General features: G+C 42.2%; 1 protein-coding gene across 4 annotated transcripts in view; it reads right to left on the reverse strand.

Annotated features, from left to right (window-relative positions):
* Nucleotides 1–17,385, reverse strand: part of PPP3CC (protein phosphatase 3 catalytic subunit gamma) — a 159,819-nt gene extending 142,434 nt beyond the window's left edge. For all 4 annotated transcript variants that reach the window (XM_036281742.1, XM_036281738.1, XM_036281741.1 and 1 more), the window contains exon 1: nt 17,322–17,385. In XM_036281742.1, coding sequence (XP_036137635.1) covers nt 17,322–17,370 — 49 coding nt within the window. In that variant the 5' untranslated portion in view covers nt 17,371–17,385. The remainder of the gene's footprint in view (nt 1–17,321) is intronic.
* Nucleotides 17,386–27,925: the final 10,540 nt, after the last annotated feature.

Genomic DNA, 27,925 nt, shown 5'->3' on the forward strand with positions numbered 1-27,925 from the left:
ATGTACCTGGGTTACAGGTTCAATCCCTGGCCTTGGTTGGGGCATGTGCAGGAGGCAATCAATCGATGTGTCTCACAGCGATGTTTCTTTCTTTCTCTCTCTCTCTCTCTCTCTCTCTTTCTCTCTCTCTCTCTCTCTCTCCTTCTCTTCCATCTATCTAAAAATCGATGGAAAAATATCCTCAAGTGAGAATTAAAAAATAAAGAAAGAAAATCCTTTCTCAGAGACAATAGTGTGGGGAAGACAGGAGAAGGGTGGGATAAGGGAGGAGGGGGTCAATGGGGAGAAAGGGAGGGGACATCTGTAATACATTTAACAATAAACATAAGTTTTTAAAAATAAACAAATAAAAATAAAATTTAAATTAAAAAAATCTTTTCTATCTCCTCTACTTATACTGCTTTTTAATATTTATTTTATCCTTATACCACCTTTTTGACTTCAGTCTCTCCAATAAAAAAAACAAGTCTGGGTAGAAAATGGTGGCAGAGTGAATGGAAGCTACACAGACCATCTCCCAGGACCAAACTGGAATTACAATGAAAATAAAGATAAATTGTCAGGAAAAAGCAACCAAAAAGCAGTTTGGAGGACCACATAACCAGGGACACTGACTCAATCCTGGTAGGCTTGTGGAGACGCAAGCCCACAGTCGGCAGCTCGGCAACGGCCATAGCTGGGAGCAGCGCCCTCAGGTTATACTCCCAAGCAGCTCCACAGCACAGAGCCGGGACAGAGGCTAAAACAGCCACAGCCTGAGCAGAGGGAGGGCAGACTGGATTGGAACTGTGTGGGGACACTTGACATTTGGAGGGCGCTCAGAGTTTTTGCTGAGTTGCAGCCATGCAGGACGGTGTCAATATTGCTCCTTCCCAGGGCTCTGGGGAGAGACTGCTGACCCTCCCGAGGAGATTCAAACCCACCCGGTGGCCACTGAAATGCAAACTGAGGCCCATTAACAACCAGCATCTGCCCCACCCTGGGGAAATCCCCTTACACTGAGCACCTGAGGGACTTTTTTATTCAATTGAGAACCCAAGACTCTTCAGGTTACCACAACTGATAGCCTCCAGGCAAAAAGCTAGAGGATAACTGTACCATCCCTGGGTTAGCAACTCTAACGAGGAAAGTAAGACTTGACAGTGGTGTTTTGCGTGGGTCCTCCCTCGCTCATCTAATCCCAGGAGAGGGAGCCACAAACAGTAGAACACCAACACCCACAGGGAAAATCTGGCAGGCTCCAAAGCCCACTGTGATAGCCAAAATGGAGAAACACAGCACAAAAGCGAAGTGAAAGAACAAGAGACCTCTACCGAAGATGAGAAAAATGAGGTGCAGTTAAGCAAGTTAACAGAACTAGAATTCAGAGCATGATCTTGAGGAAGCTCAACAGCATGTGTAAGGACATGAGCACCATGAGTAAAGACATAGAAATGTTGAATATCAACCAGTTGGAAATTAAAAACCACCAAAAAGAAATAAAGAATGACATATCAGAAATAAAGAACACATTGGAAAGTCTAAATAGCAGAGTAGAGGAAGCTGAGGACCGGATCAGCAAATTAGAAGACAGGGTAGAAAAAAAACAACCAATCAGAAAACCAAAAGGAAAAAATAATTTAAAAACAGGAAGAAAGCTTAATAGAACTGTGGGACAATTGGAAACGTAATAACGTTCACATGATAGGAGTCCCCAAAGAAGAAGAAAACGAGCAAGGGTTAGATAATATATTTGAAGAAATAGTGACAGAAAACTTCCCTAATTCAGTGAAGGAAGAAGGCATTCAAGTTCAAGGAGCACAGAGAGCTCCAAGTAAGAAGAACCCAAACAGGCCCACACCAAGACACATAGTAATCAAAATGCCAAAAATTAAAGACAAAGAGAGAATCCTAAAAGCAGCAAGAAAGCAGCAACAAAGGAAACCCATAAGGCTCTCAGCTGACTTCTCACAAGAAACACTACAGGCCAGAAGGGAATGGCAGGAAGTAATCAAAGTCATGAAAAACAAGAATCTGAATCCAAGACTATTCTACCCAGCAAGGCTATCATTCAAAATAGAAAGTCAAATAAAGAGCTTCCCAGACAAAAAAAAGGCTAAGAGAATACATTACCACCAAATCAGCACTGCAAGAAATGTTAAAAGGACTACTGTAATTAGCAGTAGAAATGGGAAGAAAAATAGAACCACACTAAAAAAAAAATGGCAATAAATAAGTACATATCAATAATCACCTTAAATGTAAATGGATTGACTGCTCCCATAAAAAGACACAGAGTAGCTGATTGGATAAGAAAGCATGACTCATCTATATGTTGTTTACAACAGACCCACTTCACAACAAAAGACTCACACAGGTTGAAAGTGAAGGGATGGAAAAAAATCTTCCAAGCAAACGAAAAGGAAAAAAAAAAGCTGGGGTAGCAATACTCATATCTGATAAAACAGACTTCAAAATGAAGGCCATAACTAGAGACAAAGAAGGCCACTACATAATATTGAAAGGATCTATCCAACAGGAAGATATAACCTTGATAAACATATATGTACCCAATACAGGAGCACCAAAATATATTAAAAATCTTCTGGAAGACTTCAAAGGAGAAATCTATAGCAATACAATCATAGCAGGGGACCTCAACACCCCGCTGACATCACTGGATAGATCCACTAGACAAAAAATTAGCAAGGAAACACAGACTCTAAATGAAGCACTGGATCAAATGTATTTAATAGATATCTACAGAGAATTACACCCCAAAACTACAGAATTGACATTCTTCTCAAGTGTACATGGGACATTCTCAAAGATAGACCACATGTTAGGACACAAACTAAGTCTCTACAACTTCAAGAAGATTGAAATCATATCAAGCATCTTCTCAGATCACTATGGCATGCAACTAGAAATCATTGCAACAAAAACATGGAAAGACATTTGAACACATGGAAGCTAAATAGCATGTTATTAAAACAACGAATGGGGGCACTTCCAATCAAGATGGTGGCGTAGGTAAACGCGGTGTCACGTCCTCCCACAACCACATCAAAGTTACAACTAAACTACAGAACAACCATCATTCAAAACCACCTGAAATCAAGCTGAATGGAAGTCCTACAACTATGGAATTAAAGCAGCAGCCACATCCAGACTGGTAGGAGGGGCGGCATGACGGGCTGGTCCCACAGCCAAGTGTGGTGGATAAAAATCAGGAGGATACCTCAGCTGGGAAGGTCCTTCCTGAGGACTGAGGGGTCCCCGTCCCACACCAAGTGCCCCGCTCAGGGTTCCAGTGCCAGGAAGAGAATCCCCATTACTTCTGGCTGGAAAAACCAGCGGGAACTGAGGCTCAGGGAGGCTGACGCGGCTGGAGTCCCAGGCAGCTCCATAAAGGGCCCGCACACGGACTTATCGGACTCTCTCCATCTATACTGGGAGGGGAGGGAGCTCCAGGGGCGCCAGAGACATACAGGGAAAAACTGAGCTGTTGGGAACTGGAGCGAGGGCTGGAGAGGGGGCTTTCTCTGGGACAAACGTGCTGTCAGAGGCCTTTGTTCCTTTGGTGAGCCCTTCCCTGGGGCGACAGACAGCTGCCATATCTGGGACTCCAGCAACCTGGCTCACAATGATAGCCCTTCCCTGCTGACTCCCTGAGGCCCCACCCCGCCCCACCCAACTTTCAGGCCCACCCAACTTTCAGGCCCACCCAACTTTCAGGCCCACCCAAGCTGTTGCCACTTGCTTAACCATAGGATTGGCCTGTCTTGGATCCTGCTTCAGGTTTTTCCTAAATTCTTTCAAACAAGCAGCATCTGGTCTGAGCTAGTCCCATACCTCTCCTTAAGTAATACACTGAAACAAAACAGGGAGGCAGCCAAAATGAGGAGACAAAGAAACAGGTCCCAAATGAAAGAACAGAACAAAACCCCAAGAAAAGAACTAAGCGAAATGGAGATAAGCAACCTAAGAGATGCTGAGTTCAAAACATTGCTTATAAGGATGCTCAATGAGCCCTGGCCGGTTTGGCTCAGCGGTTAGAGGGTCGGCCTGCGGTCTGGAGAGACCCGGGATCGGTTCCCGCTAAGGGCACGTACCTCGGTTGCAGTTTGTCCCCGGCCCTGGTTGGTCGTGCGGGTGGCAGCCACTCGATGTGTTCCTTTCGCATCGATGTTTCTCTCTCTCTCTGTTCCTCTCTCTCCCTCCCACTCTACCTGAACAAAAAATGGAAAAATGTCCTCGGGTGAGGATAAAAAACAAACAAACAAAGGATGCTCAATGAACTCAGTGAGAACCTCAGTGAACTTAGTGAGGGCCTCAAGAGCATAAAAAAGGACCAGTCAGAAATCATGGATGCACAGTCAGAACTGAAGGAGGCATTAACTGAAATAAAGAATAATTTACACAGCTTCAATAATAGAGTACATAAATCCAAGGAGCAAACCATCGATTTGGAATATAAGGAAGCAAAAAACACCCAATCAGAACAGCAAAAAGAAAAGAATCCAAAAAAATAAGGATAGTGTAAGGGGCCTCTGGGACAACTTCAAGTGTGCCAACATTCGCATCTTAGGAGTACCAGAAAGAGAAGAGCGAGAACAAGAAATCGAAAACCTGTTTGAAACAATAATGGCAGAAAACTTTCCTAACTTGGTGAAGGAAACAGATATACTAGTCCAGGAAGCACAGAGTCCCAAACAAGATGAACGCAAAGAGGCCGACACCAAGACACATCAACATCAAAATGCAAAAGGTTCAAGACAAAGAGAGAATCTTAAATGCAAGAGAAAGGCAGCTAGTTACCTACAAGGGAGTTCCCATAAGGCTGTCAGCTGATTTCTCAAAAGAAACTTTGCAGGCCAGAAGGGAGTGGCAAGAAATATTCAGAGTGATGAAAAGCAAGAACCTACAGCCAAGATTACTCTGTCCTGCAGAGCTGTCATTTAGAACCGATGGCCATATAAAGACTTTCCCAGACAAGAAAAAGTTAAAGGAGTTCATCACCACCAAACCGTTATTGTATGAAATGATGAAGGGTCTTTTTGAAGAAAAAGATAAAATATATAAACAAACAAAATGGCAATGAATACATATCTATCAACAATGAAATCTACAAACAAAATGAACAGGTAGAACAGAAACATACTCATAGATACAGAGAACATTTTGTTGGTTGCCAGTTGGGAGGGGGTGTTGGGGGAATAAATGAAAAGGTGAAGAGATTAAGAAGTACAAATTGATTGCTAGACTGACAAACCTCAAAAGGAAAGGGGTTGGGGGGGTGGGAAGAAATAAACCAAAGAACTTATATGCATAACCAATGGACACAGACAACAGTGTGGGAAAAGGTGGGAGGGGGGCGGGAGTGGGGAGGAGGGGGTCAATGAGGGAAAAATGTGGAACATCTGTAATACATTTTACATTCAACAATAAAGATTTATTTTTTATTTTTTTTTATCGTCACCCAAGGACATTTTTCCATTTTTTGTTCAGGTAGAGTGGGGGGGAGAGAGAGGAACAGAGAGAGAGAGAGAAACATCGATGTGAAAGGGACACATCGAGTGGTTGCCACCCGCACAACCGACCAGGTCCGGGGACAAACTGCAACCGAGGTACATGCCCTTAGCGGGAACCGAACCCGGGTCTCTCTGGACCGCAGGCCGACGCTCTAACCACTGAGCCAAACCGGCCAGGGCAACAATAAAGATTTAAAAAAAATAAAATAAAATAAAACAACAAATGGCTTACCGAGGAGATCAAGGAAGAAATTAAAACCTCCTGGAAACCAATGAAAATGAACACACAACAACACAAAATCTTTGGGATGCAGCAAAAACAATTCTGAGAGGGAAGTTCATAGGACTACAAGCCTACCTCAAGAAACAAGAAAAATCTAATAGACTAACCTCACAACTTAAAGAACTAGAGAGCAAACAAAAAGAATACCCCAGAGCAAGTAGAAGGAAGGAAATAGTAAAGATCAGAGCAGAAATAAATGACATAGAGCCCAAAAAAAACCAATTCAAAGGATCAATGAAACAAAGAGCTGGTTTTTTGAAAAGATAAACAAGATTGATGGACCCTTAGCTAGACACACCAAGAAACAGAGAGAGAGAACCCAAATACACAAAATCAGAAATGAAAGAGGAGAAGTAACAACTGACACCACAGAAATACAAAAGATCGTTAACAATTACTATGAACAATTATATGGTAACAAATTCAACAACCTAAGCAAAATGGACAAATTTCTAGAAACACACAGTCTCCCAAAACTGGACCGGGGGAGAGGTAGAAAACTTGAACAGACCAGTAACAACTAAGGAAATTGAAGAGGTAATGAAGACTCTCCCAAAAATCAAAAGCACAGGCCCGGATGGCTTCACGGGGCAGTTTTACCAAACATTCAAAGAAGAACCAACACCCATTCTCCTCAAACTATTTCAAAAAATTCAAGAAGAAGGAACACTTCCAAACTCGTTTTATGAAGCCAGCATAATTCTAATTCCAAAACCAGAAAAAGACACTACAAAGAAAGAAAACTACAGGCCAATATCCCTGATGAACATAAAGGCCAAAATCCTGAACAAAATACTAGCAAATCAGATTCAGCAATACACCAAAAAAATTATTCACCGTGACCAAGTGGGATTCATCCCAGGGATGCAAGGCTGGTACAATATTCGCAAATCAATAAATGTGATACACCTCATAAAAAAAATGAAAGATAAAAATCATATGATCATATCCATAGACACTTAAAAAGCATTCAACAAAATCCAGCATCCATTTCTGATAAAAACACTGAGCAATCTGGGAATAGAGAGATCATATCTCGACATAATAAAGGCCATATATGAAAGACCTACAGCCAACATCATACTCAATGGGCAAAAACTAAAAGTATTTCCCTTATGAACAGGAGCAAGACAGGGATGCCCACTTTTGCCACTCTTATTTAACATAGTACTTGGAAGTCTTAGCCACAGCAATCAGACAGGAAGAAAAAATAAAAGGGATACAAATAGGAAAGGAGGAAGTGAAACTGTCATTATTCGCAGATGACATGGTACTATATGTAGAAAACCCCAAAGACTCCATCAAAAATTTACGAGACTTAATAAATGAATTTGGCAAAGTAGCAGTATACAAAATTAACGTCAAGAAATCGATGGCATTCTCATACACCAATGATGAACTCACAGAAAGAGAAACTAAGAAAACAATCCCATTTACCATTGCAGCAAAAAAATTAAGATACCTAGGAATAAACTTAACCAAAGAAATAAAGGGCCTATTTGCAGAAAGCTACAGGTCATTTTAAAAAGAAATAGAGAAAGATATAAAAAAGTGGAAGCACATACCTGTTCATGGATTGGAACAATTAACATCATTAAAACGTCCATACTACCCAAAGCAATCCCCATCAAAATACCAATGACATACTTCACAGAACTAGAACAAATACTTCAAAAGTTCATATGGAACCAAAAAAGACCTCAAATAGCCACAGCAATCTTGAAAAAGAACAAAGTAGGAGGATCACATTATCAGATTTCAGGTTATACTACAAAGTCATTGTAATCAAAACAGCCTGGTACTGGCACAAGAACAGGCATATAAACAAACAAGTGGAACAGAACAGAGAACCCAGAAATGGACCCAAGGCAATGTGCTCAATTAATATTTGACAAAGGTGGCAAGAGTAAACAGTGGAGTCAAGACAGCCTCTTTAATAAATGGTGTTGGGAAAGTTGGACAGCTACATGCAAAAAAATGAAACTAGACCATCAACTTACACCATACACAAAAATAAACTCAAAATGGATAAAAGACTTAAATGTGACTCATGAATCCATAAAAATCCTAGAAGAAACTGTAGGCAACAAAATTTCAGACATCATACGCAGCAGAATTTTCACTGATACATCCCCTAAGGCAACAGAAGCAAAGGAGAAAATGAACACATGGGACTACATCAAACTCAAAAGCTTCTGTACAGCAAAAGATACAATCATCAAAATGGAAAGGCAACCGACTGTACGGGAGAGCATAATTGCCAATGATATATCAGATAAGGGGTTAACTTCCAATATATATAGAGTGCTCATACAACTCAACAAAAGGAAGACAAAGAACCCAATTAAAAAATGGGCAGAGGAACTAAATAAACACCTCTCCAAACAGGACATACAAATGGCTAAGAGACATATGAAGGAATGCTTGACATCACTAATCATCAGAGAGATGCAAATTAAAACAACAATGAGATATCACCTCACACCTGTCAGAATGGCCGCCATCAACAAATCATCAAACAACAAGTGTTGGCGAGGGTGTGGAGAAATGGGGACTCTAGTACACTGCTGGTGGGAATGCAGACTGGTGCAGCCACTATGGAAAACAATATGGTGTTACCTCAAAAAATTAAAAATTGAACTGCCATTTGACCCAGTGATCCCACTTCTAGGAATATACCCTAAGAAGCCTGAAACACCAATGAGAAAGAATATCTGTATCCCCATGTTTGTAGCAGCACTATTTACAATAGCTAAGATCTGGAAACTGCCCAAATGTCCATCAGTAGACAAAAGGATAAAACAGCGGTGGTACATATACACAATGGAGTACTATGCAGCTGTAAGAAAGAAAGATCTCTTATCCTTTGAGATGACATGGAGGAATCTGGAAAGTGTCATCCTAAGCGAAACAAGCCAAACAGAGAAAGACAAGTATCATATGATCTCATTTATTTATGGAATATAATGAACATAACAATCTGAGGAATGGGGTAGTCCCAGAGACGTGGAAGTAGGGTACATACTGACAATCCCCAGGAGGGGGAGGGGTTGGGGAGAGATAAACCACAGAACTTATATGCATGTATGCATGAACAATGGACATGGACAACAAAGCTAGGGACAGGGTGGGGAGGGAGGGGGAAGGGGGAATCAGTGGAGGAAAAAGGAGAAACATCTGTAACAAAAATAAATTAATTAAATAAAAATCAATCAATAAATAAAATAAAACAGCCCTGGCCAGTTTGGCTGAGTGGTTAGAGCGTCGGCCTGCGGTCCGGAGAGACCTGGGTTCGGTTCCCGCTAAGGGCACGTACTTCGGTTGCAGTTTGTCCCCGGCCCTGGTTGGTCGTGCGGGTGGCAGCCACTCGATGTGTCCCTTCACGTCGATGTTTCTCTCTCTCTCTCCCTCCCACTCTATCTGTACAAAAAAATGGAAAAATATCCTCGGGTGAGGATAAAAAAATAAAATAAATAAAATAAAATAAAAAAATAAAATAAAACAAGTCTGTCTTACTTTTCACAATATCTATTTGTACATCTGGCCACTGTGGCTCAGTGGATTGAGTGTCATCCCCTGGACAGAGAGGTCCCGGTTCGATTACCTGTCAGGGCACATGCCTGGGTTTTGAGCTCAATTCCCAGTAGGGAGTGTGCAGGAGGCAGCAGATGGACATTTCTCTGTCACATTGATGTTTCCATCTCTCTCTCCCTTCCTCTCTCTCTCTAAAAAATAAATAAATAAATAAATAAATATCTATTTATTAATGTTTACATATTTATATTTATTTCTTTACATTTATATTTGTATACATATATTTATTAATAAATAGATATATAAAATATATCTGTATAATGTTTGAATTTTCTATCATTTTTTATTATAGTTATAAGCCAATTAAGCTTTAGTTGTATGTGTGTGTGTTTTAATATATTTTATTGATTTTTTTTTAGAGAGAGAAGAAGGGAGAGAGAGATACAAACATCAATGTGAGAGAGAAACATCAATTGGCCGCCTCCTGCATGCCCCCCACTGGAGATCGAGCCCATATAACCCAGGCATCTATCTTGACCAGGAATCAAACCTGGACCTCTCAGTCCATGGAACAATGCTCAATCCACTGAACCACACCAGCCGGGCCGTGTGTGTGTGTTTTAAAACACACAGTCAATTCAGATAATCCAAGTTCCTTAATAGAATCATTGTCAACTACTCTAGCAGTTTTCACTGTCCCTCTTTTTCTTCCTTTTCTTCATTTTACCTCTTTCAATTCCTTACATTTCTACTTTTCCCTTTCTCTCTACTCCATAGGTAAGTATACTTTGCTTCTCCATCCTTACTTCTGCCTGTTTTTCCAAGCCCCAAGATGTAGGTAGCTGAAATAATCTCTTTTTCTGCTAAACAAGGTGCATCAGATATAATATACTTTAAAACTCATTTTCTCCTTTTTATCTTTCCCTCACTAAGGCACTACTGAATCTGCCTTTCCCAAGCCAAGCTGTTTTGAGGTATTTGTTTCTTCTTTTTTTAAATTAATTTTAAAAAGAAGAAGGGAGAGAGAAACATTGATGTGAGAAACACCAATCAGTCGCCTCCCAAAAGTGCCCTAACCAGGGATTGAACCCAAAACTTGGCTATGTGCCCTGACCTGAAATCATACCCACACCTCTTGGTATATATGGGATGATGCTCCAACCGAGCCACACCAGTCAGGGTGAGGCTTTTCTTTCTTTTTTCTTTTTTCCATTTATCTTCAGACAGAGCAGGAGGAAGAGAGGGGGGAAGACAGAGAGACACATCAATGTGAGAGAGACACATCAACTGGTCACCACCCACACGACCCCAACCAGGGCCGGGGACAAACCGCAACCAAGGTTCATGCCCTTAGCGGGAACCAAACCCAGGACTCTCTGGTCCGTGGGCCCACGCTCTATATGCTGAGCCAAACTGGCCAGGGCGAGGCATTTCTTAATTGTACTTTTTTTTCCCCTTTTCTCCAACTTTATAGTTTGAAAAACTGAAATCCTACAGAAAAGTGAAAGAGTAAAATGAACACCAATTTGCTCTTTACCTATATTCACCATGATGAACATTTTGCTACTTTTGCTTTCTCTCTTGACAAATACATCTTTTATCTGAATCATTTGAGAGCAGATTGCAGACATCATGACATTTCAACCTAAATACTTCATCAGGTATTGCCTAAAAATAAGAACATTCTCCCTTATAACCATAATGCCTTATTATCACATCCAAGACTTTTAACATTGATACATCTAATATATACTCTATATTTGAATTTTTCCAGTTGTCCCCAAAATGTCCTCTATAGCTTTTTGTTTTCCCAATCAAGGCTTGGCACTATGCTTGACTGTCATTTCTCTTCCATCTAGAATAGTCTCCCTGCCTTTTTTATTTTTCATCACTTTGTCATTTTTTAAGAGTTCAGACCAGTTGTCTTATAGAAAGTCCCACAAATTGGGTTTGTCTGATTATTTACTATAACTAGATTCAGGTTAAATACTTTTAGCAAGGATTACATAGGTAATTCTTGAATGAAGTCTTAGATGATCTCCCAATGTTCAGGCTCTTGGGCTGACATTGTCCAGACACTGCACAAAATTATCATGAATTGCTAGCATTCAATAAATCTAATAATGATTATCAAAGATACACATCGCCTTGGCCAGCTTATACAGCATACAATTTCTGTCAACTAATCTAGAGAGCCTAGTTACCAAGTTAAACCTTCTAATAATAATAAATAAAAACTCAAGAAACTAAAAGGTTTTATGTTAAAAATCTAATTAGCCAACAAAATAAAACTGAATATAAGAAACTAAAAGTTCTCTCTGCATATCTTGAATAATTAGGTAGATTATAAAGATAACTACATCAGATATCACTTACAATGAATTGAGATTTTCAGAACTTACTTTTGCAATTTAAAATGCAGGTAAGGCCCTGGCCGGTTTGGCTCAGTGGTTAGAGCGTCAGCCTGCAGTCCAGAAAGACCTGGGTTCGGTTCCCGCCAAGGGCGCATGCCTCGGTTGCAGTTTGTCCCCGGGCCGTGTGGGTGGCGGCCACTCGATATGTCCCTTTCACGCTGATGTTTCTCTCTCTCTCTCTCTTCCTCCCACTCTATCTGAACAAAAAATGGAAAAAGTGTCCTTGGGTAAGGATTTTAAAAAAATAAAATAAAATGCAGCTAAGCCCTGGCCAGTTTGGCTCAGCGGTTAGAGCGTCAACCTGTGGTCCAGAGAGACCCGGGTTCGGTTCCTGCTAAGGGCGCGTACCTTGGTTGCAGTTTGTCCCCAGCCCTGGTTGGTCATGTGGGTGGCAGCCACTCGATGTGTCCCTTTCACGTCAATATTTCTCTCTTCCTCTCTCTCCCTCCCACTCTATCTGAACAAAAAAATGGAAAAATGTCCTTGAGTGAGGATAAAAAAATAATAATAAAATAAAAAACTATTTAAAATAAATAAATAAATAAATGAATGAAATGCAGCTAAGCTCTACACAGTATGGCTCACTGGAGAGAGCCTCGCCCATGCATGTAAGGGTCTCAGGTTCAATTCCGGTCAAGGGCACGTAGCTGGGTTACAGGTTAGACCTCTTGGCCCTGGTCGGGGTCATGTGAGAGGCCACCAATCAATGTGTCTCTCTCACATTCATGTTTCTCTCTCTTTCTCTCCCCACCTCTCACTCTATCAGAAGATAAATGGAAAAATATCCTTGGGTGAGGATTAAAAAAAACAAAAACAATTGTTTCTGGAAGGAAGAAATATAACTTTGTTTTCTTCCCTTTCTACCTTTCCAAATTTTTAATTTGCAGGATTAAGCTTATATTCAAAAGAAAAAAGATGCTTTTAAACCTTGGTAAATCCAAGACAGGTTGAGGGGATAAGAGCTGTGGAAATAAATGAGGTATAGGTACCAGAGACAGAAATGGGTGGGGTTCAAGGTATACTTGTGGTAATAGCACTTTTTGTCCATACTTCCTATTCTTTTTTTTTTAACTATGTTTTTACTGATTTTTTTAGGGAGATAGAAACACTGATGTGAGCAAGAAACATTGATTGGCTGCCTCTTGCACGCCCCCTACTGGGGGCAGAGCTTACCACCCAGGCATGTGCCCTGACTGGGAATCAAACCAGGACCTCTCAGTGCTACAAATGACACTACATTCTGTGAATATACAATATATTTGAATTCCAAGAGAATAAGAAAACTGTTATCAGCATCTTACTGAAAAGAAGTCTGACTTTCTGTTAAACCCCATTTGACCACCAAATAACAAACATAGACAATGGGTTCTTCATATCTGTCATGTAATTCCTAGTGAAATTTCCTTGTTGCTCCTAAAAAAATTCAGCACAGAGTAATACACTGTTTTCATAAAAACATCACTGTCGCCCTGGCCAGTTTGGCTCAGCAGTTAGAGCGTTGGCCTGCGGTCCAGAGAGACCTGGGTTCGGTTCCCGCTGAGGGCATGTACCTCGGTTGCAGTTTGTCCCTGGCCCTGGTTGGGTCATGCGGGTGGCAGCCACTCGATGTGTCCCTTTCACATCGATGTTTCTCTCTCTCTCTTCCTCTCTCTCCCTCCCACTCTATCTGAACAAAAAAATGGAAAAATGTCCTCGGGTGAGGATTTAAAAAAAAAAAAAAACAAAACAAAAAAAAACATCACTGTCAAAGAAAATAAATTCCTTCACACAGGAAAAGAAACTTGGAAACCAGAAAAGAAGAAAAAAGATCAAATTGAAAGATTTCCATAGTTTAATTATTTAAGTTTCTAGTTTTCTGCTCCAGATACGAATAGTGATACTTTAGTGTATATGGACTGTTATAGGGGTTCACAGAAATGTTACTTTTAAAACAAAGAAGAGCCTGGCTGGTGTGGCTCAGAGGTGTCAACCCATGCATAAAGACGTTGCCCATGTTGTGGGCCAAGTCCCCCCAGTGGGGGGCATATAGGAGGTGGCCAGTGGATGTTCTCTCTCATCAATGTTTCTCTTTCTCTCTCTCTCTCTCTCTCTCTCCCCCCCTCCCTCCCTCTCCCTCTCCCTCACTCTCTCTCTCTAAAAATCAATAAAGAACAAACAAATGAGCACCTACCTATTGGCATACATTGCAGATGGCTCTCTATAAACATTTAATGAATGAGTGAAATCATAAGAATTGTTATATATATATTTTTCTTTTTTTTTTTATCCTCACCCGAGGACATTTTTTTGCATTTATCCTCAGATAGAGCAGGAGGGAGGGAGGAAGAGAGAGAGAGAAACATGGATGTGAGAGAGCCACATCAACTGGTTGCCACCCACACAACCCCAACCAAGGTGGGGACAAACTGCAACCGAAGTACGTGCACCTTAGCTGGAACCGAACCTGGGTCTCTCTGGTCCGCGGGCCAACATTCTAACCGCTGAGCCAAACCGGCCAGGGTGAATTGTTATATTTTTAAACATAAAATATATCTTCAATTGCTAGAGAAGAAACCGGCTGTCAAGGAAGCACTGGACAAAACAGTATTGGCCAATTCACATTGTTACCCGTAGAATTCTACCCAGATATCCTATATTTTGTAGAAGAGGTATTTCCTGGACTGGGAACAGTTTTCTAATTTATATATGTTCTAGTTATAATATTTTTCAAATGTTGGTAATTTCTCTACTAACCACTTATGTAGTAAGTGATCTAGTATCAAACTATCATGTTTCGTAATACTACCTTTTCTTAAGCTTTTCACATGGCTCAGCGCCTGACAAAGAAAGTATTATTAACCCTATTTTGCAGATAGATTATCGAAGCAAAGAGAGTTTAACTAAAAAGGCAAGGTTAAAAACCAAACGAACTAAAAACAGGCAAGGTCACACATAAACTCCAGAAGCAGCAGTAAAAACCTAGGTTTTCTGACCACCAGTCTAATCCTTTCACTTTAGGAAAGTTGCTGTTTAAAGAACACAATACAAATCACACCCACCCACCCACTCTTCTCTAAGATTTGCTCAAATAAAACAATTAAGTAGACTTTAAGTTAACAGGAAATGACAGAACCAAAAACAACTAGGATGTGGTCTCACCTCAGAAAAAGATTTCCAGCTTCGAATAAATGCAGACAACTCTGGCCAGACAAGATAACGTTAGATCAGGATTTAGATTCCTATTTAATACAATGGACCTATATATGAACTGACTCCTCTTAGAACAAACTTAAAGTATTTCAAACTCTGGAAAACCCAGAAAAAAGCAACACAAGTCAGCAAGAAACCAAAATTGCTATGGTCGAGTTCTTATGCTAAATTTTTTATACACAAGTTAAATTCTGAGTGCCTGAAATAATTTGTTTATTTAAGAGTAATCTTATAAACTATACAACATGTAGTAATTTATAATTTCACCAAAAAACAAATTTGACACATACAGACTATGAGGGTGTTCACGTAACTGTAAGCATGCCTAGCAATAAGCTAGCACCTGCATTTTAACAGCATTTGGTTTTACTTCTATATGCCAGGGTCTGAACGGTTCATTTAAAATTTTCCTTTAAGACTTATGGCATATTATAGTGGAAATTACATGCTACAGTAGCGATCAGAATTTCAGATTCATGAAAGTCTGAGGACTGCCACTAAGCTTGACTCACATCCCATTTATTCTTGATACACAATTCTGATTTATCTGGTTTCCTGCCTACTTCAGTTTAGAAGTGGCAGATTAGAAGAGCATATTTTGACAGAGAACAGTACTGGAGGACATAAACTACAGACAAAAGCACTATTCTGGTATAGCAGTGAGGAGTCATTTTAGTATAGGAGGAAACTGCCTACACCCTTATGCAGCAGAATGCACAGGGCAGAAATTAATGTATATAATGATGACCTTGATTTTTCAAAAAAGGTTATGTTTGGTATATTCTGATTTTAAGAGACAGTTATAGACCCTTTATGGGTTATATATTATAAAAACTGACATCAAAATTTCCAAAATAATTTAGCAGCTACGGGCTGTCAGTTATATGAACAATTCACTTAAATCCCTAATGACACTAGATAAATCCCACTGTATTTACTAAATATTATATAATGTAGATAATGAACATTTGTGATCAACATTTATGATGCTGACCTTTTAGGGAGGGAAAATTACATTGTGTAGACAATCAACATTTATGATGCTTGATGTTTTTAGAGGGAAAATAGCTAGTTCAACACTAAAATCCTCTCCTTCATTGACTATTCCATAGATTTTCCCAATTTTTAAAATGTAGTATCTCTAATCTTGGTTTGCTTTCTCCTTCCAATAATCAAAATGAAAAAGTAAAAGTATTTTTAGTTTTCCCCACTTACAGTTACCCCCTTCATCCAGAAGCCACTGACACAGCTTGTCTAGGTATACACCCTTCTTACAAAATAGTATTTTCAAAGGGATTGTTAAAACTCAGAGAGATGAGTTGTACTCAAGTCTTATGGTTGAACAAAAGAAGCACATAAATTAGTAGGTATGTTTAAACCGGTATACTTAGTTGTTTCAGTAAAGAAAAAAACAACTACAATGTACAACCCTACAAGTATGAGTAAGGTACACTTTAGTTTATGTTGGACATCTGAATCAGAACATCATTCTCCAGTACTTATGGTCGAAAGCAAAATAAAACACCAATATCATATCAAGAGATCTGTAAATCACTTTCAAACACCATAAAATGGGTTTATTTGTATTTATTTCACCATACTGTTTCTTCACCACATTGTTTCTTTTTTTTAACCCTCACCGAGGATATCTTTTTCATTGATTTTTAGAGAGTGGAAAGGAGGAGGGAGGGGGAGAGAGAAACATCCCTGGGAGAGACACATCCATTGGTTGCCTCCCGCTCACACCCCAACTGGGGCTGGGTTCCAATCTACAACCCAGGTACTCGCCCTTGACCGGGAATCGAACCCGCGACTCTTGGGCGCGTGAGCCGATGCTCTAACCACTGCATACATGGGCCAGGGCGCCATACTGTTCTTTTAACAACAGCAGTGACCTGTGATGATCTGGAGGGCCAAAAGGTACATGGTACATCTCCTAAAAGGGAGGGGCGAGCTGATCTGATCCTAAAGAAGGGGAGCAGCAGAAAGATCTCACTTGGAACAATCTACTAAACCCCCTCCCCACTCACCCCAGCCGGCTTCCCCAGATAAGACTAAAAAGGGAGAAGGGTTTCTTTTTAAAAAGATGGGATCCAGGCCCTTTTGGGTTGACAGGAGAAGAAACCCCCACCATACCTGGAAACCCTGCTAGCTACGCTTCTTGGTGCAACAGAAAACACCCACGGCCCCGGCGGGGCTGCCTCCGTGGGGATCCCGCCCTCCCCGCTCCCACACCCCCTCCAGATCATCCTCCGGTTGGGCGCAGCCTGGGTCCCCCGCCGCCCTCCCGCTTTCCCTCCTCGGCTCCCTCCCTCCGTCCCCGAACCGTCGCCGGGCGGAGGGCCCTTTCCCCGCGGGTCGACGAGGAAGGCCCAGCCCTCTCGGCACCTTTGATGGCGCGTTCGGTGGTGGAGAAGTGGAGGTTCCTCCCGGACATGGTCTCCTCGGCCTCCTCCCAGCTCCTGGAGACCGCCAGAGTGCGCCTCCGCCTGCGTCCCCGGCGGCCTCGCCTCCTGGGGCCAGTCACCCGCCGCGCCCCGGCCCAGGCTCTTCAGGGAGGCCCTGGCACCAGAACGAAGCAGCCGCGGCAAGCTGGCCTCGAACCACGCAGACAGGACGCCGACAAACTGGCCGCTCTTTATATTGGAGCCGAGTCGCGAGCGCTGCCAACCGCGGGTTAGCGAAGCAATGAGGACCGCCCCGGCGGCTCGCAGCCCGGCCCGTGTGTGCGCGCGCGCGCGCCCCCGCACGTCGCTCTCCCAACTTCCCGGCGGCCTGCGCGCCGCCGCCGCCGCCGCCGCCGCCGCCGCCGCCGCCGCGCCGAGGCCTAGTGCTCCGCCCCGCTATCGCTAGGGCGGGGCTGCCCCTGACCTCAGGCTCCGGGCTCTCGCGACCACGGCTTGGCCTTTCCGCTAGGCCCGCTGGACCGCGCCCCGCGCACGCGCGCTTCCTTCCTCTCCTCCTTCCAACAGCGGGTTTTCCCCTCTGCTCAGCCTGCGTTCCCTGCGGCTGACCCCTTCGCTGCCGGCGGCTGCCCCGGCCTGTAAACCCCAGCCCCGAGATCCTGCACGGAAAAGCCCAGCCTCGCAGCGGCCATCTTGTGACCCGGCTGGAGCGAACGTGGACCGCGAGCCTCCTGCTTCCCTCGAGTCACCTTGCCTCCCCTTCTCCTACTCCTTCCTCACGGGAGGCCTCCTGCCCTTTCCTCTGGGTCTTCTGCCCACTCTGTAGGAGTCGTTTCGATTTGTCCCCTGCTCTTCCCCACAGTTGATCCTTCCCCCTTCACCAGACTCATTGGAACCCCTGACTTAACTTTTCACATTGTGGAGGGCAGATAGTATAGTGAGAAAGACCGTCGCGTTCATCCTAGTTGCAATCCAGTTGCGGGGGGAGGGGGTCAGGTTCCCTACTGGGTGCATAAGACCTTCGCCTTGGCCCTGGGCCTCCTCTCTTTCCACTTCCAGGAGGGGGCCCCTGGGCGAGACCGCCGTGTGGAAGGACTGACGGCCGCAGCCCGTCCGTCACCTAGAAGCACAGTCGGCCTCCGCCGCTCACGCTTACGTGGCTCTGGAGGGGCAAGTCTCTCTGCAGAACCTTAATCTCTCTCGTCTGTAGGCTAAAAACTGGCCTTCTCTTTCCTTAAGTTGTAAACCTAGAATGGAAGCTGGCTGACTCGACTATCCTCCCTTAACGAGTATAGTGCCTGACAAAGTCAAATGTGTTTTGATTTTAGCAATGATAATGAAATATTGAAACAGATCCAAGGATGTATATGCAAATTACGGGCAAAACAGCCTAAACGGTGCCTTTGTTGGACAATAAGAAGTCATATGTGGTTATGTTCATTTCAATTTTTTTTATCCTCACCGGAGGACATTTCTGCATTTATCTTCAGATAGAGCGGGAGGGAGAGAGGAGGGAAGAGGGAGAGAGAAACATCCATGTGAGAGAGACACATGGACTGGCTGCCACCCGCATGACCCCCAGCCGGGGCCAGGGACAAACTGCAACGGAGGTACATACTGAACCTGGGACTCTCTGGTCCACAGGTTGATGCTCTCACCGCCAAGCCAAACCAGCCAGGTGGTTATGCTCATTTAAATTAAATAAAAATAAAAAATTTAATATTCAGCACCTTAATAATTACATGTGGCTAGTGGACATGGTAAAATGGGACATTTCCATCATAGCAGAAAATTCTTTTGGATAGCTCCTAGCTAAAAGATTATAGGGATTAAGCCCAAATCTGCATTAATGTAGATTTATGTATTATGGAGATATATACTGGAATCAGACCCTGAATTATGCCTTGGAGTTTTGACCTAAGGCCCTTCATAGCAACCCTAGCAAAGCAGGAGCACTTTAGGAGCTGAATAGAATTTGGTTCTGTTTTATAGGGTGTTGACTTCAAGCTCCACCCAAGAGAATTTTTAGATATCCTGAGGAAGTTCTTCCTTTAAGAAGTAATCAGGCCCTGGCTGGTTTGGCTCAGTGGTTAGAGCGTAGACTGAAGGGTCGCAGGTTTGATTCCAGTCAAGGGTATGTACCTGGGCTGCAGGTTCCTAGTTTGCAGGATCATCCCTGGCCCGGTTGGGGAGACAACCAATCTCTCTCAATCTCTTTCTTTCTCACCCCCTCTAAAAATCAATAGAAAAATATCTTCCAGTGAGGATTAACAACAACAACAAAATAAAATATATATATTAAAAAAAACAGATAACAGGTATCCTGGCCGGTGGCCCGTGTGGTCAAGAGGATAGAGCTTCGGCCTATGGACTGAGAGGTCCCAGTTCAATTCCCATTCAGGGCACATGCCCAGGTTGTGGGCTCGATCCCCAGTGAGGGGCATGCAGGAGGCGACAGATCGATGTTTCTCTCTCTCTAAAAAAATCAAAACATATTTTAAGTTAAAAAAAAAAAGTAATCAGAGCTTTACACTGCTATCATGCAGCAAATCTCTAAAGATAAAAAATAAAGTAGTCCCTGTAGCACAGTAGAGGCTAAATTTTATCTGGAAGAACATAAACAGGATAGCTAAAAACAAAAAGTTTAGCCCAGCTGGTGTGGTCAGTAGTTGAGCATCGACCCATGCACCAAGAGGTTGCTGGTTCGATTCCCAGTCAGGACACATGCCCAGGTTGTGGGCCCAATCCCCAGTGGGGGGCATGCAGAAGGCGGCCAATCCATGTTCTCTCTCAGTGATGTTTCTATCTCTCTCTCTCTCTCCCTTCCTCTCTCTCCAAAAAATTAAAGAAAAAAATGTTTAAGAAAAACATTGCAATCCAATATGACACATGGATTATTTGCCCTGGCTTGTGTGGCTCAGTTGTTAGAGCCTCCACCCGCATATTGAAGGGTCTTGGGTTAGATTCCCCATCAAGGGCACGTACTTGGGTTGCAGGTTCCATTGTCCCAGTGGGGATGCATGCAGCAGGCACCCAATAGATGTCTTTCTCACATCCATGTTTCTCTCTTTCTGCCTCCCTTCCATTCTCTCTAAAAAAACTCAATGGAAAATATCCTTGGGTGACAAACAAACAAACAAAAAATATTATGGTGCACAAAAAAGCAAGACATAAAATAGTACACACTACAGCTCACTCTTGAACAATGCAAGAAAAAACGCACCGACCCCATGCAGTCGAAAATTCATGTATAACTTTTGACTCTCCAAAAATTTAACTACTAATAGCCTATTGTTGACATAAACAGTCGATCAGCACATATTTTGTGTTATATGTATTATATATACTGTATTCTTACACTAAACTAAGCTAGAGAAAAGTTGAAAATACATTTACAATATTTATTGAAAAAAAAATCTGCATATAAGTGGACCCATGCAATTCAAACCTATGTTGAGCAAGAGTCAATGGTATATTATTTAATTTGCATAGGAAAATGGTTGAATAAAGTGTGATATTGAATGGAACATTATGCCTTATGAAAAACTATATTTTAGATTAGAATATTTGATAGGAGAAAGTCCTCAATAATGAAAAGTGAAAAAGCTAGAATATAACCATGTACAGTAAGGATCCCATTTTGTTAACAAACAAGCAAATGTACACATTAAAAAACTAGTAGAGCCCTGGCCGGTTTGGCTCAGCAGTTAGAGCATTGGCCAGCGGACCAGAGAGGCCTGGGTTCGGTTCCTGCTAAGGGCACGTACCTCGATTGCAGTTTGTCCCTGGCCCCGGTTGGGGTTGTGTGGGTGGCAGCCACTCGATGTGTCTCTCTCACATCGATGTTTCTCTCTCTCTCTATCCCTCCCGTTCTATCTGAAGATAAATGCAAAAATGTCTTCTGATGAGGATTAAAAAAAAAAACAACTAGTAAAAAATATTAATATATTTATTCATTCAATGAATATTAATTAGGTGCTGACTGTGCCAGGCACTGTGCTAGGTAGTAGGGATACAGAGATGAATTAAAATTGATGTAGTTCATACCCTTATGGAGCATTCTCTGAAGAGAAAAAAAAAAAATGTTAACAGTAGCCATCTCTTGGTGGTGTGTTTAAGAGTGACTTATAAGCCCTGGCCAGTTTGGCTCAATGGTTAAAGCGTCGGCCTGCGGTCCAGAGAGACCCGGGTTCGGTTCCCGCTAAGGGCACGTACTTCGGTTGCAGTTTGTCCCCGGCCCTGGTTGGTCGTGCGGGTGGCAGCCACTCGATGTGTCCCTTCATGTCGATGTTTCTCTCTCTCTCTCCCATCCTCTCTCTCCCTCCCACTCTATCTGTACAAAAAATGGAAAAATATCCTCAGGTGAGGATAAAAAAAAAAAAAGAGTGACTTATAAAAAAACAAAGAATAAGCCCTGGCCAGTTTGGCTCAGCAATTAAGAGTGTCGACCCGCAGACCAGAGAGTCCCGGGTTTGGTTCCCACTGAGGGCATGTACCTTGGTTGCAGTTTGTCCCTGACCCTGGTTGGGGTCGTGTTGGTGGCAACCAGTTGATGTGTCTCTCTCACATTGATGTTTCTCTCTCTCTCCCCTCTATATGAAGATAAATGCAAAAGTGTCCTTGGGTGAGGATTAAATAAATAAAATAAAAAGCAAAAAACACAGAATAATTTTTTGTATTTTACAAGTTTTCACTGAGAAAGTTTCCCTTTATAACTACATACAAATAAAGAAAAGTGCTCTTTTCTTTCAAAGGCCTATTTTCCAGGCCTGTTTCCAGAAGTGTTAAATATTCATTTGGGGGACTTCTCTGATCAGAACAAAACATCTAAACTACTCAATGAAAATATAAAAAGAAGGAAAGCCTAATAAAGCTCCCAACCCAAACAATTTTTTGAAATGAATAAGACAACTTTATTGGTGGGGTGATGTGCTTAGTCGTCATAGTAACAGTTTCCAGCAACAATTAGAAAGTTATTTTCACTTAGCTTGTACAACTCTCCTCCACCTGGCCAGGGTCAGTCGTATTTTATCTAATTGGTGAACCTGATTCTCTTTCCTTTTACTTTCTGCATAGGTCAGAATTGACTAAATATTTGAAATGACCTAGATTCACATTTGACAGGCATTTCTAATTTCTTTATTTATTATTATTTATTTATTTTTTTTTTTAATCCTCACCCGAGGACATTTTTACATTTATTTTCAGATAGAGCGGGAGGGAGAGAGGAAGGAAGAGAGAGAGAGAAACATCGATGTGAGAGAGATACATTGAGTGGTTGACACCCACATGACCCCAACTGGGGCCGGGGACAAACTGCAACCAAGGCATGTGCCCTTAGCAGGAACCGAACCTGGGAAACTCTGGTCCACAGGCCGACGCTCTAACTGCTGAGCAAAACCAGCCAGGGCTCTGATTTCTTTAAATCTAGGTTTCCATCTAACAGGGCTTGTGAGACTTGGTATATTTCCTTATGTAACTCCCTAATCACTTTATTAACCTTAATTAATGACCAGTTCTTCTGAGAAATAATTATGAATACTTTTAATGTAACAAAAGCACAGGGAATCCTAGTTTCTATTTGTACAAAGCCATTAAATGCTAAACTTCTATGCCAAATGCAGGCAAGAGAACTGTAGAATATTTTTTAAACTCTAATAAAGTGAGCATTTCTTTTTTTTTGTTTTCTCTTTTTTTATCCTCACCCGAGGACATTTTTCCATTTTTTGTACAGAGTGGGAGGGAGAGAGAGGAAGGGAGAGAGAGAGAGAAACATCGACGTGAAGGGACACATTGAGTGGCTGCCACCCGCATGACCAACCAGGGCCGGGGACAAACTGCAACCAAGGTACATGCCCTTAGCTGGAACCGAACCTGGGTCTCTCCGGACCGCAGGTGGGCGCTCTAACCGCTGAGCCAAACCGGCCAGGGCTAAAGTGAGCATTTCTAAAATAGCTACACAGGTCCTGGCCGGGTTTCTCAGTGGTTAGAGAATCGGCCCTCAGACCAAAGAATCATGGGTTCTATTCCAGTCAAGGGTATGTACCTTGGTTGCGGTTTGTCCTGGGCCCTGGTTGGGGTTGTGCGGGAGGCAACCAAATGATGTGTCTCTCTCACATCGATGTGTCTCTCTTTTTTCCTTTCCCTCCCTCCCACTCTATCTGAAGATAAATGGAAAAATATCTTTGGATGAGGACTAAAAAATAAATAAAATAAAATAGCTACACAGAACAAAAGGTATTTTATAGTGTATAATCTCTAATTTTATATGAAAAGCACTACATAAAATGTTTTCATTCGTAATACATATTGTACAGACATCATATACTATACAATATTTACTCATTTTTCTATGAGTGTCTTAATTTTTGTTAAATTACCTTGGCATGGACTTCACCCCCTACAGTCTGTTTTTTCTTTTCTCGAAATAGTTTACTTTGCCCTGGCCAGTTTGGCTCAGCAGTTAAGCGTTGGCCTGCGGACCAGAGAGCCCCGGGTTCAGTTCCCACTAGAGGCATGCACTACAAAAAAAAAAAAAATAGTATATTTTAATGGGGAGCAGGGAGAGGAGGAGGTGGTTGTAGGCACATCAACACCATTCTTTACAAAAGAAGACAAAGGTTTCAATGGAAGGGTCTCACCTGGCTCCCACCTTCTCAATTCACTATTTCAGTGGCTTTATGATGAAATGGAAGGTTAGGATGCACTAGGTAGGTGGAAGGTTAAGGAGGGGGTGGAAGAGGCCAAGAGAAATATGCTGTTGAAGGATATTTAGATAGCAATATGAAGCATACCCCCCCCCCCTAGTTTTTAGGATCTGGGAACTTTACTATACCCATCCCACCCCAAGTCTCAAGGTCTAAAAAAAATGAGCAAATACAGCCCTGGCCGGTTTGGCTCAGCAGTTAGAGCATCAGCTTGCAGTTCAGAGAGACCTGGGTTTCCCGCTAAGGGCACGTACTGGGTTGCAGTTTGTCCCCGGCCGCGGTTGGGTTGTGTGAGTAGCAACCACTGAATGTGTCCTTTTCACGTCGATGTTTCTCTCTCCCTTCCTCTCTCTCCCTCCCACTCTACCTGAACAAAAAGTGAACAAATGTTCTTGGGTGAGGATAAAAAAAAAAAAAATGAGCAAATCCAGATTTAAAAATATATATTTGTTGTCATTGGAAAAGCATGTCCCAAAGCAACATTCTACCAATAATAGCCTGACACCAAATTAATAATCTCTTTAGACACTTGGAAAGAAAAAATGCTAATAAAAGTTCTGTTGACTGATAAATCTATGTTTATAACTTGATATTCAGGCCATTTTTGGGGTAATGTATAAACCTCTAACAGTGTGCTATCCCTTCCTTGGTCTTCCTGGGAAAGGCACTCCTATAAGAATTGTGACAAAGATTGGGGAGCCCCAAAGCTGCCGCCACTCCCTATTACTTTTTTAAAAAATTTTCTTTATTGATTTTCTTTCTTTATTTTTTTAAATTTATTTTTTATCCTTAATCGAGGACATTTTTCTATTTTTTTGTTCAGATAGACCAGGAGGGAGAGAGAGGAAGAGAGAGAGAGAGAAATATAGACATGAAAGGGATGCATCGAGTGGCTGCCACCAGCACGACCCAACCAGGGCCGGGGACAAACTGCAACCAAGGTACGTGCCCTTAGCGGGAACCAAACCCGGGACTTTCTGGACCTCAGGCCGAGGTTCTAACTGCTGAGCCAAACTGGCCAGGGCTTCTTTGTTGATTTTAGAGAGAGAGGAAGAAAGACCTAGAAACATCAATGAGAGAAAACATTGATGAGAGAAAACATTGATTGGCTGCCTCCTGCATGCCCCCTGTTGGGGATCGGGCCCACAACCTGGGCGTGTACCCTGATCAGGGCAATCGAACCTGTGACCTCTTGGTGCATGGGTCTACACTCAACCACTGAGACACACTGGCCGGGCATACTCCCTATTACTTTTGTTTGCATTATTACAAAACAGAAAATGGTGGCAGTCATTCCTGGCAACATAAGACAGTACAGTCTAGGAGAATCTAATTTAATACCTCATACCGGGGCTCTAGCATTCCACAGGTAAGATGCCACAGGTAAAGGGCACTAGCATTCATCAAGTTACTTGGGCCAAAAAGGTAGTGGGGGGAGGAAGTGGGAGAGGGTCTTTCCTCACATATCATATCCTGTCAACTTGCTCTCCCTGCAGTCCATTTTCCATACAACAGAGCTTTCTGAACTTAAAACATAAATCTGATTTGTCATTCCTCAGCTGAAAACCCTCAAATGTTTCCTCCTTTCCAGAAAGTGGGCTGACTCTAGTCTACTTCATTGAACCCAGCTCAAACTTCTTCCCCTATGCATGGAACAGGTCAGAGTTCAGACATAGTGACTTTGTCTATACCAGGTATACTATAATTTATACAAACAGGCCTCAAACAGACCAAGCTTGTGTCTATCCTAGAGCTCTTGTATTTGCTGTCCCTTTTGCTTGGAATATTATTTTCCTAGATCTTCACAAAGCTCTCTCATTACTTATAGCTCAGCTGAAATGCTTTCTCCTAAGAGAGGCCTTTCCTGACCACCATAGAGGCTACAGCTACAGCAGTCCCACCACTCTCTACCTCATTACCCTAAGTTAATTTCTCTACAGCACTTGTTTCTTTGTGTCTACCTTCACTCCTTAAGGTGAGCACCTCTGCCTGTCTTATTCACCATTGTCATGCTGTACCTGTCACAAAGTTGGAACTCCATTATTTGTTGAATGAATGAATAGCATCTTTTTCTTGTCTGGAGCAGAGTTTCTTAACTGGTGGTGCAAAGATTTCATTTCCTCTCCATCCTGCTCCTAGTTATAAATGAAATTAAGGTTTGAGGATATTTAGAAGTGCTTTGGGATATATCTGAGACATGAGAAATCCAAACAATAAAATGTTAATTACCACTGGTATAGAGTTTTAATTTATAAAGCACTTTCTGATACATGTAGTTCTTATTACAGTTATGGAGACAAGTAGTATAGAAATGATCATTTCTGCCTCAGAGATAAAGACACCAAGGTGCAGAGAGGTTAAACATATTATCAGACTTCACACAGCCACTCAGCAGTGGATGCAAATCCATTCTTTTGGACTCACGATCCGATACTCTTTTTTTTTTTTTTACTTTTTTTTTATTCTATTGTTATTATTATTATTTTTTTATCCTCACCCGAGGACATTTTTCCATTTTTTGTACAGATAGAGTGGGAGGGAGAGAGAGGAAGAGACAGAGAGAGAGAAACATCGATGTGAAAGGGACACATCGAGTGGCTGCCACCGCATGACCAACCAGGGCCGGGGACAAACTGCAACCAAAGTATGTGCCCTTAGCGGGAACCGAACCCGGGTCTCTCCGGACCGCAGGCCGATGCTCTAACCGCTGAGCCAAACCGGCCAGGGCTTTTTATTCTATTGTTGAATGTATTACACATGTTCCTCATTTTTCCCCACATTGATCCCCTCCTCCCCACTCCCGTCCCCCTCCTGCCTTTCCCCACACTGTTGTCTGTGTCCATTGGTAATGCATATAAGTTCTTTGCTTTATTTCTTCCCACAAACCCCCCACAACCACCTTCCCTTTGAGGTTTGTCAGTCTAGCAACCAATTTGTACTTCTTAATCCCTTCACCTTTTTCACCCATTCCCCCACCACTTCTCATCTGGCAACCAACAAAATAGTCTCTGTATCTATGCGATTGTTTCTGTTCTGCTTGTTCATTTTGTTTGTAGATTCCCTTGTCGATAAATAATGTATTCATTGCCATTTTCTTTGTTCGTATATTTTATCTTTTTCTTCAAAAAGACCCTTCAACATGTCATATAATAACAGTTTGGTGGTGATGAACTCCTTTAACTTTTTATTGTCTGGGAATCTATATGGCCATCGATTCTAAATGACAGCTTTGCAGGATAGAGTAATCTTGGTTGTAGGTTCTTGCGTTTCATCACTCTGTATATTTCTTGCCACTCCCTTCTGGCCTGCAAGATTTCTTTTGAGAAATCAGCTGACAGTCTTATGGGAACTCCCTTGTAGGTAACTAACTGCTTTTCTCTTGCTGCTTTTAAGATTCTCTCTTTGTCTTGAACCTTTTGCATTTTGATGATGATGTGCCCTGGTGTGGGCCTCTTGGGGTTCATCTTGTTTGGGACTCTCTGTGCTTCCTGGACTTGTATGTCTTTTTCCTTTACCAAGTTAGGGAAGTTTCCTGCCATTATTGTTTCAAACAGGTTTTCAATTTCTTGTTCTCTCTCTTCTTCTGGCACCCCCAAGATGCAAATGTTGGCACGCTTGAAGTTGTCCCAGAGGCTCCTTACACTCTCCTCCTTTTTTGGGGGGATTCTTTTTTCTTTTTGCTGTTCTGATTGGGTGTTTTTTGCTTCCTTATATTCCAAATCGATGGTTTGCTTCTTGGCTTTACCTACTGTACTATTGAATCTGTGTAAATTATTCTTTATTTTAGTTAGTGCCTCCTTCATTTCTGACTGGTCCTTTTTATGCTCTTGAGGCCCTCACTAAGTTCACTGAGGTTCTTACTAAGTTCATTGAGCATCTT

Source organism: Molossus molossus, unplaced genomic scaffold (genome assembly GCF_014108415.1).
Source record: "Molossus molossus isolate mMolMol1 unplaced genomic scaffold, mMolMol1.p scaffold_m16_p_4, whole genome shotgun sequence".
Classification (NCBI taxonomy): Eukaryota; Metazoa; Chordata; class Mammalia; order Chiroptera; family Molossidae; genus Molossus; species Molossus molossus.